We start from the raw sequence: 24,952 nt of genomic DNA, 5'->3' as shown, positions 1-24,952 counted from the left end.
TCCATGTTCCAGACAAGGAGATGGAGGCTCAGTAAAGTGATTTTGACAAGCTCCTCTGAGGAGTAAACAGCAGTGCCTGCATCAGACCCAGGTCTGACTGATCCAAAGTCTGCTCTTTTGGCAATGCCAGACCTCAGGGTGGGCACATTGCTGGGCTGCCATTGGGGCATAAAGACAGTGTGTATGTGTTGAGCCCAGTCACTCATGCATTTAGTTTTTCTAACTTTCTAAACAGAACTAAAAGGAAAAACAAGACGTAGTCTTACAGCATGTTTTGGAAGACTAGTCTTGAGCAGGCTTAGAAGCCTTGTCCCCAAAGTAGAGGCAAAGTTACTAAATAGAATTTGTGTGTTTCATTTCCTAAGGAGATTCTGGGCGGGAGTGCAGAACTCTTCTTTGTGACCCTATGGAAAAACAGTCCTCATTTCCTACTCAAAATGATGGGCTGTCATTGGGGCCATCTTCCATGGGAAGACATTACTTTCACTGCCCTGTATTTCAGGGCCATTCTCTCAGTGAGTCTGTCACTCCCCAGGCTTATTCCTCACAGGAAGTCACTGTGGAAAAAGGTGTTGGAATTAGTGGACCTGGATGCTCCACTATTCCTAAGTCCTGTGCTAATGGAAGACCCCTGAGTCTCTCTGAATCTTGTCATTTGTTTCAGAGGAGGGCTGTGATGATTACAGGAGAATGTAATGCTTTTAGGACTGTGACTGGACCATTGCATGTATTCTTCCTTAAGAAATGTGTATTATAGCTGGCCAGGCAAAACTAGCAATAAACTATGAGCTGGGCATGGATTCCAAATGCAATGGTAGTTTGGGGCTTCAGGGGGAAGGAGAGGAATTTTTTACCTGGGTTTTAAATAATGAGAAGAAAGAGAAATTTCAGTGGTGGAGCAGAAATAAGGGCATTTCAGGAAAGGAACAGAGCAGGGGTGTTGAAGGAGGGGGATTGAAGTGGTGGATGCTTAGGATAAGAGTCATCTACTTAAGGAACAGGGCTGAGGTGGGGTGTTGTGTGTGGCAGTATCTCTTGAGTGGTTACAATTGCACTGTCAGGCCCCACAGCCAAGTTGAGTGCTTGAAGAATTTGTCATGTTACGAAAAGGGTTGCAAAGGATCTAGTGTTTCCTACTTAGGGAATGCTGAAGTTGGAAAAAAAGAGGATATCTTCTTGATTATTTCCCCCCCTTTGGAAACTAGGAGGCAAGACATGGGTGATGTCATGGTTTTGGTGGACTCGGAAGAGGAGGAGGTGGAAGAGGAGAAAGATGCTGCAGAAGAGGAGGAAGAGGAAGCAAACGAGAGGGTGGAGTTGCCGAAAGAAGTTCACAAGCACGGCCACATTCACAGAGTGACCGCCCTGGTCAACGGGAACATAGAACAAATGGGCAATGGACTGCAGGTGCTGCAAGGTAAGTGCCTTTCCCTTAAAGGAGCTCTGCTAGGTTGCCGTGAGCTTCCCAGTAGCAAATCTCTAAAGGGCGAATTTGGTTTGTTAAAGGCTGAGGAAGATAGTTCAAGGTTAACCTAAAACCTCAGAGCCTGCTGTCAACTGCTGGTACAACAGTGAAACTGATGAATATTTATCAAGGCCTGCTGCAGGCTAGAGAAGAAAGATTGGTAATACCTGCATGCAGGGGGCGTTACTAAACCAGTTAGGGGGAACAGAGTAAAATGTGGGGGAAATGAAAATGGAAGTAAGATTTAACCAACATTTTGAGAGCAGTAGCAGAGCTGTTGCAAGGAGCAATTTGACTAATTGACTGATAAATGCTACATTAAAAAATCACAGAACCACGGGGAAGACAAGAACCTTGAGGGGGTATGTTGGTCAGCAAAAGTTTTATGGAAGAAGCAGATGTGAGGTGAGTCTTGAAGGAGAGTTGAGCTTGGATAAACAGAAAGGAGAGGAGGCATTCCAGGTGAGGGGGTGCTGTGAGCCAAGAATGTGACCGGTGGACAGCACCTGGGTGTCTGGAGGGTTCTGAGTGGAAAGCACAGGTAGAAAGGGAAACACACCCAGCTGCATTTGCTCCTCCGTAAAATGCAAATCCAGGGCTCACCAGTAAAGAACCAGGAAATCAGGACAATTACATTAAAGGCTGATGGACGTACAGTCACCTCCGTTGAGATTGCTCAGGGATGGGTCTATTCCCTCCTGTACAGACGACAGCGGTGAGCAGCAGAGTGACACGGTTCAAGACGACGACAGGCCGGTTTGAAGAAAAGAACTGCACTTCATCGTTCTCTATTACAAGCTTGGGAAGCTACGTTGAAGATGAGCTTTTTATTCTGCTTTGACTTGACTTAGCACCCCTACCTGAGGGCTTACAATGGCTTGGGGCTTTCAGCAAAAAGGACACACACACATACACACACACACAAAGAAATTTCCTTCTTTTTTAAAAATTGGTTTCATTTTGCTCTAAGTTTTTTCAATAATGTTAAAAAGCTTTGGGAATGGGCAGTGTGTTCGGTGTGCCCCGCCAACTCTCTGTGATTTATGACTTCATCCATATGACTGACATCTGTTTGGAGTGGGGAGTGCACTTGACCTCAGTGCCCTTTGCCACTATTATAGGTCTGTAACCAGCTTGCCCCAGCACACGAGGGAGTAGTGTGCACACGAAGGAATAGTGTGGGGTGATAAGGCCTCTTCCTTTATCACGTCCCAGATGGGCTGAGGAGCCAGGCAAATGATGGAAGAGCCCCTGGAAAAGAGAAAGAGCTGCTCGCAAGCCACAGTGGTCAGACAATGGCAGTGTGTTTGGTTTTGGAGCCAGAACCACCCAAACTGGAATCTGAGTCCTGCTGCTTGTTTCGTGGACTTGGGCAAGTTGCTCTGTCTCTGTTTGGGGCCTTGATTTTCTTATCTATGGAAGAGGTGAAATCACACTACCTTACAGGGTCATGGTGGGAACAATACAAGGACCTTTGGGATGTATAAGCATCTCAGTGGAATGTTAGGTCTTTTTGCCTTCGCCTGCCCTCCTGGAAGAAAACCCATCACCTGTAAGTTACCAGCCGCTGCCTGGACCTTATATTTTTCTTTGTAGGATGGTTTCAGATGAGGGCGTTCTCAGAGCTCTCCTGAATGATTTTTGCTTCCTTGAAGGTATCATTCTTTCTAATGAGGTGGGGGCTAACAAGAGGAAGTGCCTTTCAAAAGAACCTCACACTTTGCAGTTTTGTGTTTATACAGAAGCCTTTTAGGTGTTGCACTATCAGTATTCAGCCTCCCCATTCTGCTTTTCTCCTGAGGCTTTGAAGGAAAGCAGGAGAAATGTTTTATACCCGAGTGTCTGGGGATTAAGTCCTCCTTGGGCAGACCAGTTCCTCTGGCCTGTGTCTCCATCTTGGAAATAGGAATGGAAAAATTTATTTCCTTCCTGCTTCTTAAGGAGATTATGAAGATGCACTGATCAGTAATACTCAATTTCTAATGAAAATAACACATTGATGAGCATTTAGCTGCTGATGCATTAGATCCTTGTACAGTGTAGTTTTTTTCCCTGGCTTTTATCCAAACCTCTTAAATGTCAGGGACTTATAATGGTGCAGAAGCTGTGTGCTAAACATGAAAATCTGACTTGAATTTACACTCCTTAATGTTGCATATCTTGCTCAGATGGGCCATACCTAGAACTTTACTTCTTCAATAACAAGGACTGAGATTCCTAAGATGAGAAGTTGGTTGTGTGCACGGTTAACCTGCAGGTGTGATTGGGGGAGATGTGCTTTTCTTGGATGAAGGGACTAGGGGCTGAGCAAGTTACTAAAAGTAAGCCCTGTCGTCTGTCCCCCCACCCATCAGAATACTGGGGAGCTGGCTGTACTTTGCACCCCTCAGGACTAGCTGTGAACTGCAGGTCTCATTATTGGGTCTCTTGCTGCTCCGTACCTCATGTACTTAACCACTCTACCCAGTCTAAGGGAGTATCCTTTCCAAAGGGAGTACTTTTAGACCGGTGGCTTTTAAAGTTACTGAATACAGACCTAGTCTTTTTAGAATGTTCCATGATTAATAGTTCCTGAATTAGAGAATCCATTGTGCAGAGGCAACTATATTTCAAAAAGAAATGCAGGGGGACATCCTGGCTGGGAATGCAGTGAAAGATCTGAAGCACCACTGAGATGCTTTCCACAGCTTCCTCTTCTCTTGTGAATACACCTGATGATAGGAGAGGCAGGGTTTTTCCAGTAGCGAGTGGGAGTTTCAAGGTCTCTTTGGGGAATACATTAACCCCTCTTGCGGTTGAGCGGTGACTGCCCTCACTTATGTTTGGGCCCTGTATGAACATTAACATGGCTGGGTCAGTTAAGACCTAGGTCCTGGGGGGGGGGGTCTCCAAGTTTTTAGGATTTTTAAAGAACTAGGGCTTTTCTCCTTTAAGATGACCCATTTCCCAAGTCCACAGTTAGCAGACTTAGTGTTGCAAAGTCCAGCTTGTCACATTCTGCTTTAAAAAAGTCTTACTTGAATACATCCTGAACTCTAGAGACCAGGAGGAGTTCGCCTTATCAGAACAAGGAACATATAAAAACTTCAGGGCTATTATGTGTTTCCTCAAAACCTGTTAGATATTGGGGAAGGGTGTCCCACAATCCTGTGGCTTTGATAGTAGTTTCCGTTCTCACAAGCACATACAGGCTCTGTCACTGCAGCAGGAAAATGCATGATCAAAAAATTTCCATCACCCATGCACTAGGACCTGGAAATTTATCCTTGCTGGGGAAGATCTATCATGATGCAATAAGTGCCAACCGATGATATTTCTCACCATGGGACTGGCTAGGATGTGCTGCAAGAAAAATAAGCAGACACCTCTGCATTATTTACATTTGAGTATTGGCATAGGGGTGGTTTAGGAAAAAAATGGTTCTGAGGTTATAAAATGGATTTTCTAAAAAAGATTCTGGAATAAAGTTATTTTTAAATAAATGCTTCAATGATGTTGATTTAGACCTTATTAGTAAACAAAGATTTAGGGAGGGGCCTCCCTGATGGCACAGGGGTTCAAGACAGTGCTATGGGGAAACAAGATTTGCCTCCCACAATTTGTTTTAGTAGCTTTCCCAATATTGGTAGTGATACCGTCCGCCTCGCCATTTTTTGTAACTTGTAGATCCGCCTACTGAGACACCCTCGCTTTGCCTAAGCTCCCCAAGAAACTTGTTCTTCCATTTTTTTTTTCTACCTGCCTATCCTCTAACACTTGTCTTTGGCATCTGCCGGTGCTTCCCACATGAAAGAGCTGGGATAGGTGTCAGAATTAGTGGACTGTGCGCACAGGCAGTTTGTCAGCTGTCCGGTAGCTGCTGGTGACTGTGGGGTTTCTCTCTGGGCCCTGCTAACCGTGGTCCCCACAGTGTCCCACTCCACTGCCCAGGTGGACTGGCTCAGTTGCATTCCTGGTGCCTGTTCCCTGCCCTTTATCTGTTTCTCTCCAAGCACCCGGCTGTTCAATCACAGCTGCCCCATTTTAACCTCCTTTTCCTTCTCATCAAACTCTTGCTCTCTCCCTTAACCCCAGTTTCCCATCTTCTTTCTAACCCAGCCCCTCCATTTCAATGTCTGTTTCATATAATACAAGCCTATTTTCTGGGCCTCCCCCCCCCCCCATTTTACCTGTTTCACTTCTGTTCCCTCCTGTTCAGGGGCTCCTTACCCACCCTCTCTGGCCTCTGGCTGCCCATGTCCCCTCCATGTTTACTTAGCCTGCCCAGTTTTGGGCCCCCACTTTTTTTGATCTCCCCCTTTCTCACTGCCTATTTTAACCTTGGCTTGTTGCATTTCCCACCGGGCTATTCTTTATCTGGTCTGCGTTTTGAAAAACAGCCTGGCCCGCCTTTTATCACCAGCTTCTTTTGGTCTCCACCTCTGCGCCCGTCCAACCTCTGGTGCACCGGGTCCTCATGTCCCCCCCAGTTTTATTTTCCAGCCTCAGCATTTCCTCTCGGACCAGGTGTTCTCTGACCCCCAAACCCATTCTCCCAAATCCCCCAGTTCCTCCAGGTTCTCATTTTTATCCCACGGTCTCCTTCCGACTGCTCCCCAGTGTTTTCACCTGGTTCCCACCTTGTTTCACCCAGTCCCATCCACCCCACCCCAGTCTTCTTGGCTCCCCGCTTCTCCCATTAGCGGTGCCCCCTCTTTTTTTCCCTCAACCCTGCTCCCCCGTTCCCACCCCCCACCTTTTTTTAACCCATCTACCCCCCACCCTCCCGCAGCTAATACCCGACTCGAGTTCCCTTTGCTCCCAGTTTCCCCCTCAGCTCCCCTCTAAGGCACTCGGGATTTCACCCCCACGCCCATTCACCCCGTTTTCCCAGCCCTGTTTCACCTGACGCCGGGAGGGGGAAGCGTTTGACCGGCTCTCGCACCGCCTCCCCCAAACCCCGTTTTCTCTCAGTTCCGCTCCGGCACCCCCGCCCCCGTTTATATCCTACCCGCGTTCTATCCTGTCCGCGTTGACCTCCATTTCCCCGACCCCGTCTTTATCCCACCGGCGTCCACCTCCTTCCCCCATTTTTTCGCGCATTCACCAAACCGGCCCCTGCCTGCTTCTCCTCAGCTCCCCCCACCCCGATTTTATCCTGCCGGCGTCCACCGCCATCCCCCCTCCCAATTTTTATCCCACCAGCGTCCACCTACCCCCCCACCCCGCCGCGTCCCCTCAGCCCGCGCCCCCTCCGCGCGCTTTATTCACCCGGGTTTCCCCTCAGCCCGCGCCCCCTCCCCGCGCTTTATTCAGCCCCGTTCACCCCCGTTTCCCCTCAGCCCGCGCCCCCTCCCCGCGCTTTATTCAGCCCCGTTCACCCCCGTTTCCCCTCAGCCCGCGCCCCCTCCCCGCGCTTTATTCAGCCCCGTTCACCCCGGTGTCCCCTCAGCCCGCGCCCCCTCCCCGCGCTTTATTCAGCCCCGTTCACCCCCGTTTCCCCTCAGCCCGCGCCCCCTCCCGCATTTTATTCTGTCCACGGCCCCCCCGCCCCGCCGCGCTCCCCGCAGCCCCGCGCCGCCTCCCGGCGCCTTCCCCGCGCGCCGCCCCCCGCCCGCCGGCGCCCCCGGCCCCGCCCCCGCGCCCCGCCCGCGCCCGCCGCCATGTGACGGGAAGCAGCTGATGGCCTCTCCCGGCGGCGGGCGCGGCGAGGCCGGGGCGGGGGCCGGGGCCGGGGCCGGCGCGGGGGCGGGCGGCGCGGGGGCGGCATGAGGGCCCACGGCCCGGGGGGCTGAGGCGCCCGCCGCCTGCCGCGGGGCCGCGCGTGTCCTCCATGGAGGCCGGAGGTGAGTGGGGCCCGGCGCGCCGGCTGCTGCCCGGAGGGGCCCGGCCGGCTCTCGGGGGGAGGGGGTGCCCGGCTGGGGCCCTCCACGCGGGCCGGCGGCGGGGTGCGCGCTCGGCGCCCAGCTTTGTTTCACTTTCGCTGTCAGTCGCCGCCACCGGCTCTCCGGCCGCGGACCTGACTGGGGGGGACCGGGCCTCTGCGTGGCGAGGGTCCCCACCTCCCGGAAAATAGCGGGGGGCGCCGGGGGCCCGGCACTTACACGCGCCCGGGTGGGACGCGGGGTGCGCCCCGCCCTCACAGGGTACTGGGGGGGGGGTGCCAGCTGCCAGGTGACGCCCTCGCAGGTCTGGGTGGGAGTCGGCTGTGTCCCTTCCAGGCTGATCAGGGGTGGGGGGGGACGACCCCCTTGGCCACCCTCGCTCATCCCCTCAGTTTTGTGGCGGCAAAATGGGATCATAATAGCGCGGGTCTCCGCGGTGTGGGGCGCCTCCCCGACTTGCCTGTGGATGAGAATGGGGGCTGAGGTACCTCTGAAATATATTCGGAGCCTCTCCCCCTGGAGACGGATGCAGTGGCGTGGGGTGGGGCTTTGATGCTGCAGGCTGTTGACACGAAGGATAGGTAGGGCAAGTTTGGGGTACACAGAGAGGTGGGGCCCTGGGCTTTATCCTCCTTTGCAGCTGTCATCAGGAAAATGGAAATCAGAGCACCCTGGATCTACTTGGGGGGCCGCCCAAGCGAACATGCCGGCTCTGTGGGGAGGATGGCGTGCTTGCCATGCCAAGGCCAAACCTCCAGACGCCCCTCGGGCTTCTCCTCCCAGCCACGTAGCCCCTCAACCCCACCAGTGTAGAAATTTGGGGTGGTGGGCTTGGCGCCCTCCTGGGATTCCCAACTCTTGACTGTACCCCCAACTCTTGACTGTACCCCCCTGCTCAGAGGCAGTTTGCCTTTGGGAAAAGCCTCTGAAGGGGTCAAGGCCTAGGGCTCAGAATTTGTTCTAGAACATTCACTTCCAGTGAAGTTCAAGCTTCATCCTGGCCTGGAGGATTCTGATGGCTGGTGTTTGTTTCCCAGGCTTGTTTGATCTAGCCGGAATTGCTGGTGGGTAGGTTCAAATCAGGGTATTCCCTCGGGTGGTGTAACTTTTTAATTTGGGAAACACATTTCTTTGTTTGCTAGAGTCAGGCAGTTAGTAAAAGGTGTTGAGAGGCTCGCTCTTGCTTCCCATCTAGATAAGGGCTTTCTTTTCAGCGTGTCACCCATAGAACTCTTTTAAATGGCCCTTACTGTTTGACTAACTTTTTTTTATAGCTTCCCCGGTCCTTTCCATTCCTGCTTTATAGTAAAATCTGAAAGAGGTCCCGTGACCAGTCTCCTTTTTTAGCAGGAATATGTTTCCAGTTCTGGGAGTTATTCCTAATGATTGACGACAGTGTTCTGGGGTGTGGGCAGAGCTGTCTGAGGGTTGCCAAGCTACTGATTTTTAAAAAAAGAAAAGGCCATAGTTTTACATTCTTTTGAAACTGAATAAAGCCTATTGTAATGGTATTACAATGGACAATAGTAGATACCTTCAAAACAGTGATTAGAATGTATTTATTCAATCAACAAGTATTTATTGAGTGTCTACTATGTGCCAGGCACCCACTTGTCCAGTGCTGGCCAATAGAAATATAATTGTGAGCCATAACCATAATTTAATGTCCTATATCATATATTATCATATATATACATACACGTGTGTGTGGAGATGTAAAATATATATATATATAGCCTATATAATATCCAAGTAGCTGTGTTGAGCACACAGATACAATTAATTTTGAAACTATCATTGTCAGTTCAACACAGGCTAATAATATAACATGTTGATCAAAAATTATTGAGATATTTTTTAGGGCCTCTGATGGTCCAGGGGTTAAAGTCTCAGCCAACCACTGTGGCAAGAGTTCCATCCCCGTCCAGGAAACTGACCCACATGGTGCAGCAGAACCTCTCCTGTCTTGCCCACTGCTCCCCTCAGCAGTGTCTTTTCAGTAGATCCACCTGTTCTGCTCCCCACTCTGTCTCTGGTGAATCCTCTCACCCCCTGTATCTCTGGCCTCCACCCCAATTCTTGTGTGCATAAATAAATAAAAATAAATCTTTTTAAAAAAATTAGAGATAGTTTAGATCCAATATTTTTGTGCTAAGTCTTCAGAGTCCAGTAGTTTATTTTTGACAGCCCACCTTAATTGGGACTTGCCATATTTGAAATGGTCAGTAGCCCCATGTGACTAGTGACTACTGTATTGGACAGCACAGCCCAAAGGCAGAAACGGGCAGCTTTGGGATGGGGGTGCGGAAGAGATAGACAATAATACATAAAAACAGGTACGCAGTCCAGAAAATCTGTGAATGCTGCTTATAAAGAAAATTAAATAAGTGAAAGGAAAATGACTGGGCCACTTTAGAGAATGAAGCCAGGAAGGTCTCTGAGAAGCTGACATCAGGCAGCCCTCAATGGTAAGATGGGGCAGCCTGGCCAACCTCGGGCTCTGGCCAGGCAGAGTTTTCCAGGCCAGTGGGACATTTAATGTGAAGATCCTGAGGCAGGACAAACCACTGACCTTCTTGCTTTTGGAGTCATAGCTTGCCTTTCTGGCCTGAGGTGATCTTCTTTCACAGAAGAGGCCATAATGTCTTTTCGCTCAGCCTGATTGTCCAAACATTTCCCAATGCTTGACTAGAAAACCCTGATCCATAAGACCTTTCACCATGAAGAGCCACTGCAAGTAAAATCCCAGATGGAATTGGAGCCTCTTGGCGTGCTCGCTCGCTTTTTTTTTTTTTTTTTTTAAAGTTTTGCACTAATTATGGCTTTCTTTTCCAGCAGCCAAGTTTAGTTTGGGCCCAGTTTCTCTTCAGAATTTCTTTAGTTCTAGAAATGACGAAACAGGAGTCTCTGGGCTCTTTCTTCTTTTATCTCCTGAATTCCTGAGTCTGAAATAGCGAGAGATTAAGTTCCCAAATTACATAGAGTGTGTATTCTGTGTATGGCTCATTTTTAAGTAGAATTTCATGTGAAATGTTTGGCATAAACATTATAATAGTTTAAGGGGGTTCATTTCATTTTTATTTCAATTGGTACATGTTCAAACAACAACTATTATACTGCCTGCTTTCGTCCAGGAACAGTGCTAGACACGATAAATATACACGGTCCCTACTCCCACGTATTTGAAGTCCTTCTGGGGGTGGGGAATAATACTTTTTTTAAATCTTGCATTTCTAGTTTATTTTTTTAAGATTTTTATTTATTTACATATACAAGAACTGGGGTGTAGGGCAGAGGCGCGGGGGTGTGTATGTGTGAGGATTCGCCAGAGACAGAGTCAGGAGCAGAACAGGTGGATCTTCTGAAATACACTGCTGAGGGGAGCAGTGGGCGAGACAGGAGAGGTCTGCTGTGCTTTGTGGGCCAGCTCCCTGGCGAGGATTGAACCCATGCCTTGGTGACTGCTGATAGCTTGATAGCGCTGAAACTTTAGCCTCTGCACCATCAGGGAGGCCCGGATAATAATCTTAATGGTTATTGTGGTGTAAATTAAAAATAAGCTGTGAAGAAGAGCAGAGTCAGAGAAAGGCTTTCCCGGGTGTCCTTTGAGATGAGACCTGAATGAAAAGAAGGTGAATCCCAAATCTAAGAGAATAGCTGGTGCAAAGGCCCTGCGGTTGGAAATAACTTAGTGTACCGCCCAGGGGTATGGGGAGGCCAGTGTATAGGAGAGGTACAAGCCCAGGTAGAAGACAGTGCAGAGGGGAGGTTATGCAGGACTATAGGGGCAGGATGAGGAGTTTGGATTTTTTCCAAGAGTAATTGAACTTGATTACTTCTAGAGGTAAGGAGAATGGATGGTGGGGCCGGAAGCTCAGAAAGCAGTTGGAAGGCTGCCTAGTGAGAGATGGTGATGCATAGATGACATGAGGTGATGTTGCAATAGGTGAGACAATGTTGTAATAGGTGAGATGATGCATAGATGGGAGGAGTAGCCTGGAGATGGAGCTAGGTAGGGTTAGGAAGTCTTTTGGAAACAGTCTTACTAGAAATTGCTGTTGGATTTGGTTTGAGTATGAAGAAAGACGTCAAGGAGAACACATTTTATATTGTTTAGAGCTTCCGTGGTGTTAAAAGGATGGATAAAGCGCAGGTTGTGAAGAAGGTGAACCAAGTGTGAATATTACGAAGATGGAATAAAATTTTCATCCAGTTGATGAAAATGCCCTCAAGATCAGCTAGTGTCATTTATAATTCTTGATCATGTCCAGGTTTCTCAGCACTGTTGACATTTTGGGCCAGAAAACCCTTCTTTGTTGGGACTCTCCTGTGCACTGTGGCATGATTAGTAGCACCCATGACCTCTGCCCATTGGATATCACCCCATTATGCCAACCAGAATGTCTCCAGATGTGCCACATGTCCCTGGAGGACAAAATTGCCCAGTTGAGAGAGTCACCAGACAACACGAAGGAGGGCTTAACAGATTTGGGACGGTGCCTCCGTAAGAAGACATCTAGAAATAATGAGAATGAAGGCAACGTGGTGGGATTGCTGCAGAACAGGAGAGCCCTGTTTCAGATTTAAAATATAAAGGAACTGCTTCCTATGCGGATAACTCCAGAGGAGTATGCTCATATGGGCGAGCAAATGTGCAAGTGAAAGCATCACATGTGCAAACACATACAGATTCTGGAGGAATTTCCTGGGCCTCCACAAATGCCAGTTTATATTAAAACCGAGAGTTCTGCATTAAGCCTCGGGAAATGAATGAAGGTTCTCTTTACCGAAAATTTCCTTAAATTTTTCTTTAAATAGCAAAGCCTCCAAAGGCTTGATGTGATTTATTAAAATTCTATCGAAAGACAAATTTCAGGGTCATATTTATTTTATAATACAAGATATTTTCATACACACCAGAAAAATACATACTTACCATGTATGTACATGCATGTATGTGCATCTTAACCATCTCTTTGACTCCCAAGAGATCATGGATTGTTTTGCGACCATGTATCACTGAGAAAAAACACTGCCTGTTTAACTCTGAAAAGTCACTTGTAAGACATACCCCGTTTTTGGTGACGTCAAAATGTGAGAGACATATAAACATGTTTCCTAAAATATATGAAATATGGACTCTTTAATATCTGGGAGCTGATATAAAAGGGTCAAAGTCTTGAAACTGCTAAAGTGGAACACAAACACCAGGAAGTGACCTCATTCAGGATGGAAGCCAGTTTTTGTATTAGTATCAATCATAATGGTCAAAAAGTCAGTTAGAAAGGCCTGAGCTTACCAGCTTCGCCTGCTGTTGAGAATCGTCCACTGGAGTAGGAGATTGTCCTAGGAGCTGTCCTTCGGGACGATGAAGCCCCAGCCCAGCACCCTCTCTTCACAAGGTGAATGCAGGCCCCGTGTCATGGTGTTGGAACAAGGGTGCTGAAATTCTGCTGGGGGCTGGGAAGTTGGTTGTTACTGGAAAGAAAGAAAGCAGAGTGGGGCTTAGCACCTCTGGGAATGTAAGATCGGGGTCTGCTTCTCAGCCACTCATCTTGGTGGGATTCTCTAAAACAGCAAATGAGACCAGGTGTGAAGGTGAAATAGCCACTCTTGGGGGCTGATAAGGAGACTCTTGTGGCTAGAGTGGGGGGGGGGGGATGGGTGGGCTGGGGTGGAGAGCCAGCTGCCTTTATTGGGTGGGCAGGTGGGATCTCTGGAATGCATTTGAAAGAAATGCCAGGATGTGATGAGAGTTTCCTGTAGCAGAGCCCCTGAGGACGGAAATGCAAATCTGGAGTGTCTGGTAAAAGATGTGGACAAGCGGGGATGAAGGTTTAAACAGAGAGGAGCTGGGAGGCCCAATCAGGTGGTCTCTGGCCAATGAGGCCAGGCCAGTGCTGAGCATCTGATCTAGTCTTGGTGGTGGGAGCGAGGGAGGTGCATTTCAGGTGTTCCCTCCTTCGCCTGATTCCTAGTAGCAGGTTCTACCTTCAGTTAGTGTGAGGCCTTATGATCGGCATCATCCAGCATGATCCTTGCCTGATCCTCCCCCCCTCTTTAGGCGTTCATAGGAAAATGAGGCTCCATTCACTAAGCCCTTCTGCACAAAGGTTACTCGGAGCCTTGTTAACAGTAGTGGGGTGTGCCAGGACTGAATAACCTGTCTGGAATGTGGCCTGTGGCTACTCTGCCTGCCCCAGGTCATTTACATGACAACTCTTCCAAGAATTTATAGTGTCACCCTGTGCCAGGGGAAGAGAGTGACTTGCCTGTCTGAGTCGGGAAGGTGTTGGGGAAGCCTGACTCCCCACTTTCCCCGGAGGTGAGGGTGTTTGAAGCATGCTGTCTCCTGTCCCAGAGGGACCTCTGCTGCTGGCTGAGCTCAAGCCCGGACGCCCCCACGAGTTTGATTGGAAGTCAAGCTGTGAAACCTGGAGTGTCGCCTTCTCTCCAGATGGCTCCTGGTTTGCTTGGTCTCAAGGACACTGCATTGTCAAGCTGATCCCCTGGCCCCTGGAGGAGCAGTTGTAAGTACTCTCACACCCAAAGGAACAGGGAGTCTTTGCCATGGGGAACAGGAGTTCTTTCCCAGATTGTTCTCTACCCCCTGGGGGCTCCCAGCCCAAGAACAGGAGAAGGAAATGGATGAACAGGTCAGGAATTGATCATTGGGATTTCCAGAGCCCCACATTCTGTGCCTGTGAAAATTAATTATATTGAGATTATGTTAGTCTCAAGGTTTTATTGAAATATCAATTACGTAACATACATGTTGCCCATTTAAAGTGTAGAGTTCATTGGCTTTTAGTGTATTCACAGGGTTTTATATCTAGCGCCACCATCAGTCTGAACATATTCAGAGACATTACCTCCAAAGGAAACCCCGCATCTCTTGGCCATCGTCCTCCAGTCCCCCTCTGTTCTCCAGCACAGAGCAGCCCCTAGTCTTTCTGTCTTTATACCTGCCTTTTTTGACTGGCTGCTTTCATTTAGTATTAATGTTTTCACATGTTGTTATCATGTGGTTGCTTGTATTTCATTTCCTTTTTTTGCCAAATAATATTCCATTGTATGGAGAGATTTTATTTTGTTCATACATGTACCAGTTGATGGACATGTGGGTGGTTTTTCCTTTTTGGCTATTATGAATAATGCTGTAATAAACATTTCCATGCAGTTTTTTGTGTGGACATATGTTTTCTATGTTAAACCATTTGAGGAACTATCAGACTGTTTCCTAAGGTGACGGCACCATTTTAGGATTCTACCAGGGATGTGCGAGTTTTCTAAATTTTCCACACCCTCCCCAGCACTTGCTATTGTCTGTTTTTTGGTCACAGCACAGCAATCTTTGGGGTGTGAAATGGCTTCTCATTGTGGTTTTAAGTTGCATTTCCCTGATGGCTACTGATGTTGAACATCTTTTCATGTTTTATTGGCCCTTTGTCTGTCTTCTATGGAGAAATGGCTCGTAAGATCCTGTGCCCACTTTTCAGTTAGGCACTTTTTATTATTGACCCAGATCATAGCTTTTCTTTCTTTGGGCTGGCGGGGTCCCGGTGCTGAATGCTGTGCGCTCCTAGTCAGATGGTCCAGACCCTGCATCTTTCCACTTGTCCCTTATGTATACATTTATTCAGTTAACATTTTGTGCACGTTTTTTTGTTTCTTTGTTTTTTTGCCTGACACTGAGCTAGGCGCTGAGAATCTTGCTGTGGTTAGACACAGCCCCTACTCTGAAGGGTCTCATTTGTTTTCGTTTAGGCATTTCTTACAAATCACTTATTAGATTTAAATTTTTAATTAAATTTATTCTGTTGCCTTGGTAATAAGTAGTGGTGACAAAAATTTGCTGAGCGGGGTCCTTTACACACTGTTAGGGTTGAGAGGTGTAAATTTTCACTCTCTGGAAAGCTGTTTAGCAATATGCATTAAGAATATTGAAGACATTTATCTGGCTGTTGGTAATCTCAGAATGGGGTCATTATTTAGATTCACGGAGTTTCATCGTGAAATTAACTACATAGTAAAAAACAGAAATAGTGATGAGAGAGTGGTCAAGGAAATTGTAGCATTGCTGTGTGATGTTTTTGCTGCTATCAAAGAGTGTGTGTGCGTGTGTGTGTGTATTTTAACCATGATTTTAATTTCTTATGTGGTCAGTTGAATGACAATGCTATGGCCATTAATTGTTTCCCTATTCACTCTACATACATGGGTCTCAGCTCAACTTCATATCTAGACTTATGTCTGATGTACGTTTATAGGCTGAAAAAGTTTTTGATTTTAATGCATAAAATGGAAATTCTGTTGTTTTCCTGAAAATCAGGTTTGTATTCAAATCTGTATATTACGGTAGGTAAATATATCCTTTCAGGATTAACTAAGGAAAATGGGAATTTGAGAATTAATCCTTTCTCTGTGTGTTGTTTAATGAGCTAAATATTATTGTTTAATATGTTAAATAAGAAGTTACTTGTTTTAGGGGAATGATCACATTTTGAGAAAAAACAACTTGAAGAAATATCTGTAGTATAAAGCTTACTGAGAAAACTAAGCAAGTAAGACCACGAATGCAATATGATACAGATTTATTTTTGGAAAACATGTATACATGCATAAACAAACATTTATAGTAAAATGTTTCCTTGGTTAAAGTGGTGTTAAGATTATGGGTCATTATTATTTTATTATGTGTCCATTTCCAAAATTTCCCCATTATTCTTACAAATTTAAATCATTGATATTTTGAAAGTCTTTTGAAAAGGGCGTCTGGGACATTTATATTCTTGGTAGGATTGTTAAACATTTATAAAAATCTTTTAGTACTTTTGATATTGAGAAAATGATGATATTAACCAAGTTATACTACTTTTAGAAATAAAGTGTTTTTAGAAACTTTAATTTCAGTCAAGCTCTCCCAGTGAATCTCCCTTGCTTTTAGCTGTCCCCTCTCACCTCCCATGTAACTAACCCCTTGATTTGCTGGTAAATTCCGGAAGACATGTTGAACACCTGGCTAGGATATCAAGACTCGAGTTCTAATTCCAGTTCTGCTTCTGATTTTATAACCCTAGGAAAGGAAACTTAACCCCTGAAATGGAGATTTAAATATCTCTTTCTAGTGAAATTGAATGTATATTACTAAAATAAATTAATATGTAAATGTGCCTTCTGTCCAATATAGAATTTAGGATTTTATTAAAAGATAAAACATCTAAATTTGGAGGTTCTGAGCTGACCTGCAGAGCTCCCTTACATCAGTTTTTTGTGTGCTTCTTCCCTGGATGGTGAGGTGAGGCAGCTCTGTGAGGTGTGTGGACAGGCCAGGCCCTGGCTGTGTGTGCATTCATTAGATCCCGTCAAAGGGACTTTTACCATCATATTCAGATTGTATTAGCAGAATAACACTTTTTTAGACGACATTTGACCAGTTAGACCAAAAGTCAGCAACCTTTCTCTAAAGACCTAGATAGTAAATATCTTTTACTTTGTTGGCCATATGGTTTCTGTCAAAACTATCAACTCTCCTGTGAAACCATGAAAGCAGACCTAATACTTGAGCAAATGAGCATGGTGGTGACCCAATAAAAGTTTATTTACAAAAGCAGACAGCTGGCCTGGCCGTATTTTTGTCACCTTCTGTTTATACTAACAGAGTTTCAGAACCGAAGAAGCCTGCATTGCTCCTTGGGTTTTGTTAAAATTCTTTAATATATTTCAACAACTGACAAAAATGTGTTTTACTTATAACTCTTCAGTAATATGTAATACGTAAAAGAAGCCTGGCTGCATATGTGTTGCGTATTCAATTTCTCATGGAACTGAGCTCAAGCTTTCTCGTCTCCATTTCCTGCAGTTTGATGTACCCCAGAATGTGATCAGGGTCACACAAAAAAGTAGGACTTAATACTTGTACTGACAAAGTGTACCCCACTGAGAAAGCTTCAAAGTTTCACACTGAACCCCAGGGCTGTCTACTGTTGGATGCTTTTGACATACTGTCTCCTGGGTGCAGTGGCGGGCAGGGCCCAGTGTGTTACTTAGGGTGTCTGGGCCTGTTTCACACTAAGTAACATGGAAAAGGAGAGGGTTGGCTATGAGTGTTTTCAGGTCAGTGTATCTGAGTGGTCTGTTGACTATCCCATTGGTTGGTTGCTGTGCTGGCTGTCCCATCAGGGAAGTAAACGAAAATGCTTTGTTGATTGGCACATAGTTAGTGAGCAGAAATCAGCATGTATCATGTAAGCTGTTTTGGCAAGAAAGGGGCTTCTTTTCTAGCTGCTGGGGCTTCGAAGCTGGAGATAAGGAGGCTCATCAGGCAGGAGAGCAGCAGAGGGGTATTCAGGCTCTGAGGTGTGTCCTGATTCCCACCCTACACCTTGCTTGCTTTCTCATGGGAAAAACTTAAGTGCATCTTTCTGTCTATACATCAAAACCTGAGAGAACTTTCTGAGGCAGCATGTGGCTCCCTGGAGAATCTGTGATCTAGTTAGTTAACCTGTAAGGCAGGTCACCCCATTACAGAGCTATCAGAAATGGGGTAAGCCAAGACCATGAGAGCCTCTGTTACCTCACCTCTTAAAGAAAGAAGTCATATCAGAATTCACTAGCCACCTTGTTTCTAGGACTTCAAAGCCTTAGATACCCCAAGATGAAAATTGGTTGACATGGCACCAGTTTATACTGACTAAAAAAATCTGTCATTTCCCCCCCAGCATCCCTAAAGCATTTGAAGCCAAAAGCCGAAGCAGCAAAAATGATTCAAAAGGGAGAGGCAGCCCAAAGGAGAAGACTCTGGACTGTGGTCAGATTGTCTGGGGGTTGGCCTTTAGCCCCTGGCCGTCTCCACCCAGCAGGAAGCTCTGGGCACGCCACCATCCCCAAGCACCAGACGCCTCTTGCCTAATCCTTGCTACAGGACTCAATGATGGGCAGATCAAAATTTGGGAGGTGCAAACAGGTAGGTCATTTCCAGCTGGTACAGGGTCCTGGGAGGTTTGTAGGCGCAGGCTCACCTGAGACATAGGGTTCGCTGGCTGAGGGGTTAACAGTGGCTGGAGACTAGGTGCCGCCTCTCCCACTGACACAGTGCTTCTCCCCTGCCAGGACTCCTGCTTCTAAATCTTTCCGGCCACCAAGATGTCGTGAGAGATCTGAGCTTCACACCCAGTGGCAGCTTGATTTTGGTCTCTGCATCTCGGGATAAGACTCTTCGCATCTGGGACCTGAATAAACATGGTATGGGGGTGATGGGGCACCTTGGCCACTCCTTAAATAGGATATTTGCCTCTTAACTCCACTTTACCAATCCAGAACAGCGTTTTCCTGATCTTTTTTTCTGTTGTCTCTGAGGGAGCCTGTGTATATCTGAATGCATATTTATGTTTTGTAAAAAATATTAGAGATTTTGGCCCCTAAAAACCAATTTTTACTCCAATTGCTATCACCCCTACTGAAAATACATGATCTAGAATAGGTTTTTTTTTCGCCTACACAGCACTGATCGACATTGTAGGCTGGGTAAATCTTTGTTGCGGAATGTCCTCTGCTATGTACCCATTAGATGCCAGCAGTACCTTTGCCAGTTGTGACAACCAAAAATGTCTCCAAACATTGGCTAGCATCCATGTGAAGGCAAGGTCTGCCCAGGTTGAGAATCATTGGTACTTCCTGTTAGAACAAAGAGTCTCTTTCTAGAAGAATTGTCTTGAGCTGGAAGGTGTCATGAGTGGATATTTTCTTGAGCAGCCCAGGAAAGAGTTCCACACAACCTGGTATTGATCTTTAACCGGAGAGGGGATGTAACAAAAAGGAATTTATTGCTAAGCCATTTCTCTCCCACATGGGTGGGGACACAGGGCCGGGGTGGCAGGGGGCGGGGGGAGGGGGAGGAAATGTGAACAGTCCTGACAAGGCACACTCACCCTGACACACTAAGGGCGCTGGTATCCTTGCCCGAGCCATGGGAGGGCACCTGCCTCCTGCCCTCTTAGAAATGAACCTGGGAACTTGACAGACAACGAAACTGCTGTCTGTAGTAGCCTCCTGTGAGGGCATCTAAGCCCCGGGAGAACTCTGGACGGTGCCTGTCCGTTACTGTGGGCCTCCGTTACGCACTCTGAGATGGGCCTGCTGACTGGGAAGATGTCTCAAGGGCAGTGCCATTCTCCATGCGTGTCAAGAGGCAACTTGTCACCATCTAAGGAAGTCCTGGAAGGAACTTTGAAAATCACTTGGTGGGAAGAAGGGGGAGGAGAATGAGCTGAGGAGGGCTGAGGATGGGTAAATGTACTAGGGCAATCGTTAGGGCTTTTTAAAAAGAGAAGGGGAATAAAGTGTTCCCAGGTACTGGGCCCTGCTCTGTGCACCTGCCTCAATTTATTGAACCCACACAGCTACCCTGAGAGGCAGGCACTGTTCTTATTTGACAGCTAAAGAAACCATGACTTACTTTAAAAAAAAGTTATTTATACCCACCCTTTATTTATACCCACAAATTCTTGAGAGAGAGAGAGAGTGTGCACGTGTGTGTAACCACATACATTACTGAAAACTTTGTTCTTTCTTTTTGTGGTTCTCCCCAATCTCTCTCTTGTCCTGCAGGCCACTGCATTTCCCCACAGTCTCTCTGTAGCCTTGTAACCCATGCAAACAGTCTCCCATCTTTCTCTTTTTAAGAGCCAGATACTCAGGCTCTTAAATTTATGGGGTTTGGGTCATTGTTTCACAAACATCGGCTCATACCTTTCATATTTTTTCTGCATCTTGTTTTTTTCATTGGTACACTATGGAAAATCGAGAGCCTTAATTTCATCTGAATTAATAGACATACTACCATTCATTACCAATCCCTTTGTGAGTGGGCACTTAGTTTTTTTCCTTGAACTGAAGAGATGTGAGTGAACCCAGGTTATATGCTGAGTAAGCAGTGGATCCAGGGTTCAAACCTGTTTGCACGTGGCCCTCATTATTCTGCACCTTTATTCTGCTCATCCTCACCCCCTGGTGCAGGTGGGAGGAAGGGGAGAATGTAAGTGGAGATCCTTATAGCCAGGGGAGTCCATTGCAGAGTTTAAATGATGGAGAATTGAAGATAAACAATCCTGCAAATTTGGAAAGATGGTTAAAGTACTTGAGGTGGTTGGGGGCCCTGTAAAGAATGTTTTCTGCTAGCAAAGGGTCCCTGGTGACGTACACCCTTTATCCCACGTGTCTTATGGATTTTGGTGAAATCATAGGCACTGATTTTCCTGGGCATTAGAAGGTGGTACTAATAGATTTCATGTATTTAAATGACAAGTCCTGCAGTATTTCTTTCTTTGTATTGAAGAAATGGGCCTTTGGGCTCAGCTGTAGAGAACTGGTTGGGTGCACCGGATAGGGGGGTGCTCTGACTAGTTCTTCAGTCTTGCTTTGTGGGTTTGAGAGTGGCTCATCATTTTCTTTTTTCTGCCAGGTAAACAGATTCAGGTGTTGTCAGGCCACCTGCAGTGGGTTTACTGCTGCTCCATCTCCCCGGACTGCAGCATGCTGTGTTCTGCAGCTGGAGAGAAGTCAGTAAGTGTCCAACACTAGGGGCCATCTCGATTGCTTTAGTGCAGCAACATGTGGGGGAGGGGGTCTGACGTTGGCACTGTGTGTGAGAGGGTAAATAAACCAATCAGCGGATGCCCCAGCAGAAGCCACGTTGGCCCATAGGCTCCTCTGGAGGAACCTTCCTTTTGATTTGCACTTTGATGTGAACTGAGAGAGAGAGAGGAGGTATTTGGAAGTAGATCGAGTCCATCATCAGAGAGCTGTTTGCTCTTACAAAATGATAAAGGGGTGCTTTTAAGATTTCTTTTCCGCTTGGAGTCTCAGATTTTCAAAGTTGCAACCTACATGTGGGTCCGTATTCCCTTTGAACCATCTAATTTGAATCTACCTAATTAGCATTTCCATTCAAACCGTAAGATGTACAACCACTGTTGAACTTTGTCCTGAAATTCTGTTATTTTTTTAAGTATGAGAAGCTCAAGAACTATTTGGGAGCAGTTTGTTTGAATTGCGTATTTGCATGGAGCTGTTTGTTTACTCTCAAATTAGACCCAGTGCCTCTTTCTCAGGAAAGAGAGTTCACTATTTGGTACAGCCCAGGTGGTTAATCATTTATTTGAGGTTTGGAACTATGTGAAAATGCAAATTTTCTTAAAGCAAATAAAATACAATCCTACTTTACATGATTTTCAAGAAGGTTTAAAGTGATGAGCTGGGTCAGACACAGGGCAGATTTCCTTGATCCTGAAATACACGAGGTGGTGTGAGATGGTGGCTGCTTGCCACCCTGGACTTCCTGTCTGACCCTTATTTTTGGTTTTAAGGAAAGGACAAGGTAGCCCTTGGCTTAGTTGTTCTTTCGCATGTATGGCTGTTCGCAGACAGGCCTCGGGGCCCAACTCAAGCCGTCACTGATATGCCTCAGTCTTCCTGAGACTGGCTTGGTGTATTGTCTCTTAAAGTCAGCTCCTTGAACAAGTCCACAGGAATTTAGACCTGTTACTTTATATAAACCTGTGTGATACATTCCAGAAGAGCTCTGGAGTCTGGGCTTTTTACCTGGCAGCAGGACCTGGCAACACCCTCTGCACCTTTCTGCCACTGTTGGAGTTCTGAGCACTTAGCTTCCCCTCCTAACCAGACGCCCCTTGCTCTCCCCAGGTCTTTCTGTGGAGCATGCGGTCTTACACATTAATCCGGAAGCTAGAGGGCCACCAAAGCAGCGTTGTCTCTTGTGACTTCTCCCCCGACTCAGCCTTGCTTGTCACGGCTTCTTATGATACCAACGTGATCATGTGGGACCCCTACACTGGCGAGAGGCTGAGGTCACTCCAGTAAGGACTGAACCCGTTTCCCTGGGGGGTGGCTGATGAGAAACCTGCCTTGGCTTGGACACATCCCTCCGAGGGGCTGGGCAGGACGGGACAACCTGGGTCCACACACAGTGGGTTCAAGGCTTATTTGAAGGCTCTGGAGCGAGGCCGTGTTTCATTGTCTCTTAAGTTCTCAAATTGGACCCAGTGCCCTTGGTTGTCCTGACAGAGGAGGCGGCCTGTACTTCTTTGGATTAAGCATTGTGAAATCTCAAGTGACTCTTTCTTTCCATTTACTAATAACTGTAGTAACAAGTTCAGAACGATCCTCTCATCGAAACTGTTATTTCCAAAATGAATTTTCATGTTCTCACAGACTTGGTCTACTTTTTCCCTTCATCTTTGTTGTTTTCTGAAGCAAATGATAGGTAGTCCTATAATTATCGCAAGCTTAGCCTAAAAAAGACTTTCAGTTTGTACTGTGGCATTAAAGTGAGGGCTGACCTACTTTGCATAAGAAAATTAGTACAGGGAGTGCTTGGAACCCTTCAGCCCTCCAGCAAGTCACTTGGAGCCTTATGAAATGCACCTTTTCCAGTCTGCAGATCCCAAGGTGTTCTGTAAGGGGGCAAGATTTGTCTTGAATGTGTTCAGAGCCACAGTAGTTGAGCCTCTTGCCAAGAGGTGAAGAGGAAGATGAGGAGTGGAGGGTGGCCATCATCTTAGGCCTACTGTCCTGTTTCTTTCCTCCTCAGCCACACCCAGCTCGATCCCCCCATGGATGACAGTGACGTCCACATCAGCTCCCTGAGATCTGTGTGCTTCTCTCCCGAAGGCTTGTACCTCGCCACAGTGGCGGATGACAGGTAACCGAAAGAAATCTCTGTGCAGCCTCGGAACACCAGCTTGCAAGTCACTGTAGCATTACCCTTAGGGCTGGCCCCAGGTCTGCTCCCGCGCAAATGTACCTTTCTTTCTCATCCAGACTCCTCAGGATCTGGGCCCTGGAACTGAAAACTCCAATTGCATTTGCTCCTATGACCAATGGTCTTTGCTGCACATTTTTTCCACATGGTGGAGTTATTGCCACAGGGTATGTATCTGTTTGCTGAACAGATGGGTAGCAGTTTCTGCTGAGTATACCATGTAGCTTTTTAAAGGGAAAAAAAAGCATCTAGAATGTTCTGGCCTATGAGGAAATACAAGATTACATAAAATTCTAATATTCTAATTTGCCAATATAGGTTATCATTTACACTCCAGATTTAACCTAAATGTATTCAAAGAACTACAATTCATGCCACCTTATAGGCCAAGTCTACCTACCAGGAAGCATAAATTAAGTTGCAGAATTTCTATGGGAAGCCATAGGGTGAAATGACCGCCTCACAGGGAATGCCTGTAATTCAGTAGGTGGCACGCCTCTCTCATAGCTGGACTATGTATGCTTGAGAAAGGGTGGTCCTGAGAGAGAGCACTTTAGCATCAAAGATGTCTTGAGTTTTTATAATCCTCTTAACACCTTAATTGTTCAGCACCGCAGCCATCCATTTCCAGTCAGGGCTGTGTTCCGCTCTCCAGTCTCCTGGCTGCGCAAGTCAGCAGAAGCTTTAACGCCCATCGCAGTGAAAGCACACAGTTCCTCGGTCTGTTAACGCATCGGTTTCCTTCCTTTCAGGACGAGGGATGGCCACGTCCAGTTCTGGACAGCTCCTAGGGTCCTCTCATCACTGAAGCACTTATGCCGGAAAGCCCTTCGAAGCTTCCTAACAACCTACCAAGTGCTAGCACTGCCAATCCCCAAGAAAATGAAAGAGTTCCTCACATACAGGACTTTTTAAGCAACGTGACATAGTCTTGTTTTTGTTTGGTTTTTTGTGTTTTTTTTTTTTTCTGGTAGCAGGATTAATCTTTGTGGCACAGAGTGTCTGGAATAGTGGGTCACACATCTGGTGGGGTTGAAGCATTTCCCTTTGGGATTGTGAATAGAATGTAGCAAAACCAGATTCCAGTGGACTAGTCATGGATCTTTTTCTCCATGTGTGAAAGTCGGAGGAGGGGATCCCGGCTCCGCAGCAACAGAGCCTGACCTTCAATCTTCAGTCCACTTATAAACAGCAATGTTGAACTCTTTTAATTGTTTTGATTCAACATGCAGTTACTTATGTTGTTTTGCTAAGAGTAACTAGGCCTCTGAGCCTCTGAGGTGGGAGAGAAATTTCAGCTCCACTGGCAGGTCTGGCTCCCACCTCGTACTTACCATTGCAGTTGCGGGTGCAGTGGTGGCTCAGAGTTCCCTCCCTCTGGCTCTGCTCTGACCAGCAGGACGTTTCCATGGAGCAGTCTGTGTGAGTGTTAACTTAGCCTAACTAAATTATAGGTGACTCAGAGGCTGTGCTCCTAACTGACAGACACTATACTTGGCTTTTCTTTCCCCCTAAACAGTGGTGTGCATGTGCAGGAGATGACAAATGTTGTGTCGGGCTACACAAGGACGTATTCCTAAACTGCATGACTGTTCACATGGCTGAGTTGTCAGTTGTTTGCCATTCATTAGCATATTTATTTGTATTTTCTCAACAGATGTTAAGGTACAACTGTGTTTTTCTTGATGGTCTTTAAAAACCATAGTACTTCAGTTGAACAGTTGTGAAGATGTCTCTTAATTGCGTAAAGAATTGGTGTTGTTGTTCCTTCAGCTGATAGTCTCATGTATGACACCCGACTTTGTCACTTCACCTCATCAAACTGACCAGCCAGTTTCAACT

General features: G+C 46.6%; 2 protein-coding genes across 3 annotated transcripts in view; both read left to right on the top strand.

Annotated features, from left to right (window-relative positions):
• Positions 1-2,227, top strand: part of VSIG10 (V-set and immunoglobulin domain containing 10) — a gene marked incomplete at both ends in the record, with an annotated part of 28,769 nt that extends 26,542 nt beyond the window's left edge. The window contains 2 exons of one of the 2 annotated variants that reach the window (XM_084253544.1): positions 1,154-1,417; positions 2,172-2,227. In XM_084253544.1, coding sequence (XP_084109670.1) covers positions 1,154-1,417; positions 2,172-2,227 — 320 coding nt within the window. The remainder of the gene's footprint in view (positions 1-1,153; positions 1,418-2,171) is intronic. The other variant, XM_084253545.1, reaches the window with a different exon arrangement.
• An 11,444-nt stretch (positions 2,228-13,671) lies between these two features.
• WSB2 (WD repeat and SOCS box containing 2) lies at positions 13,672-24,217 on the top strand (the record flags this gene model as incomplete). The annotated part of the gene is made up of 8 exons (XM_084253920.1): positions 13,672-13,859; positions 18,051-18,295; positions 18,442-18,573; positions 20,792-20,892; positions 22,033-22,205; positions 22,940-23,050; positions 23,170-23,277; positions 23,863-24,217. 8 exons carry the CDS (start codon positions 13,672-13,674, stop codon positions 24,023-24,025), a joined length of 1,221 nt encoding a protein of 406 aa, XP_084110046.1. The 3' UTR covers positions 24,026-24,217.
• Positions 24,218-24,952: the final 735 nt, after the last annotated feature.

Source organism: Talpa europaea, assembly GCF_964194135.1.
Source record: "Talpa europaea genome assembly, chromosome: 14".
NCBI classification, from domain to species: Eukaryota; Metazoa; Chordata; class Mammalia; order Eulipotyphla; family Talpidae; genus Talpa; species Talpa europaea.
Note: the sequence above shows the minus strand (reverse complement) of the source record. Positions and strands in the feature narration are given on the sequence as shown.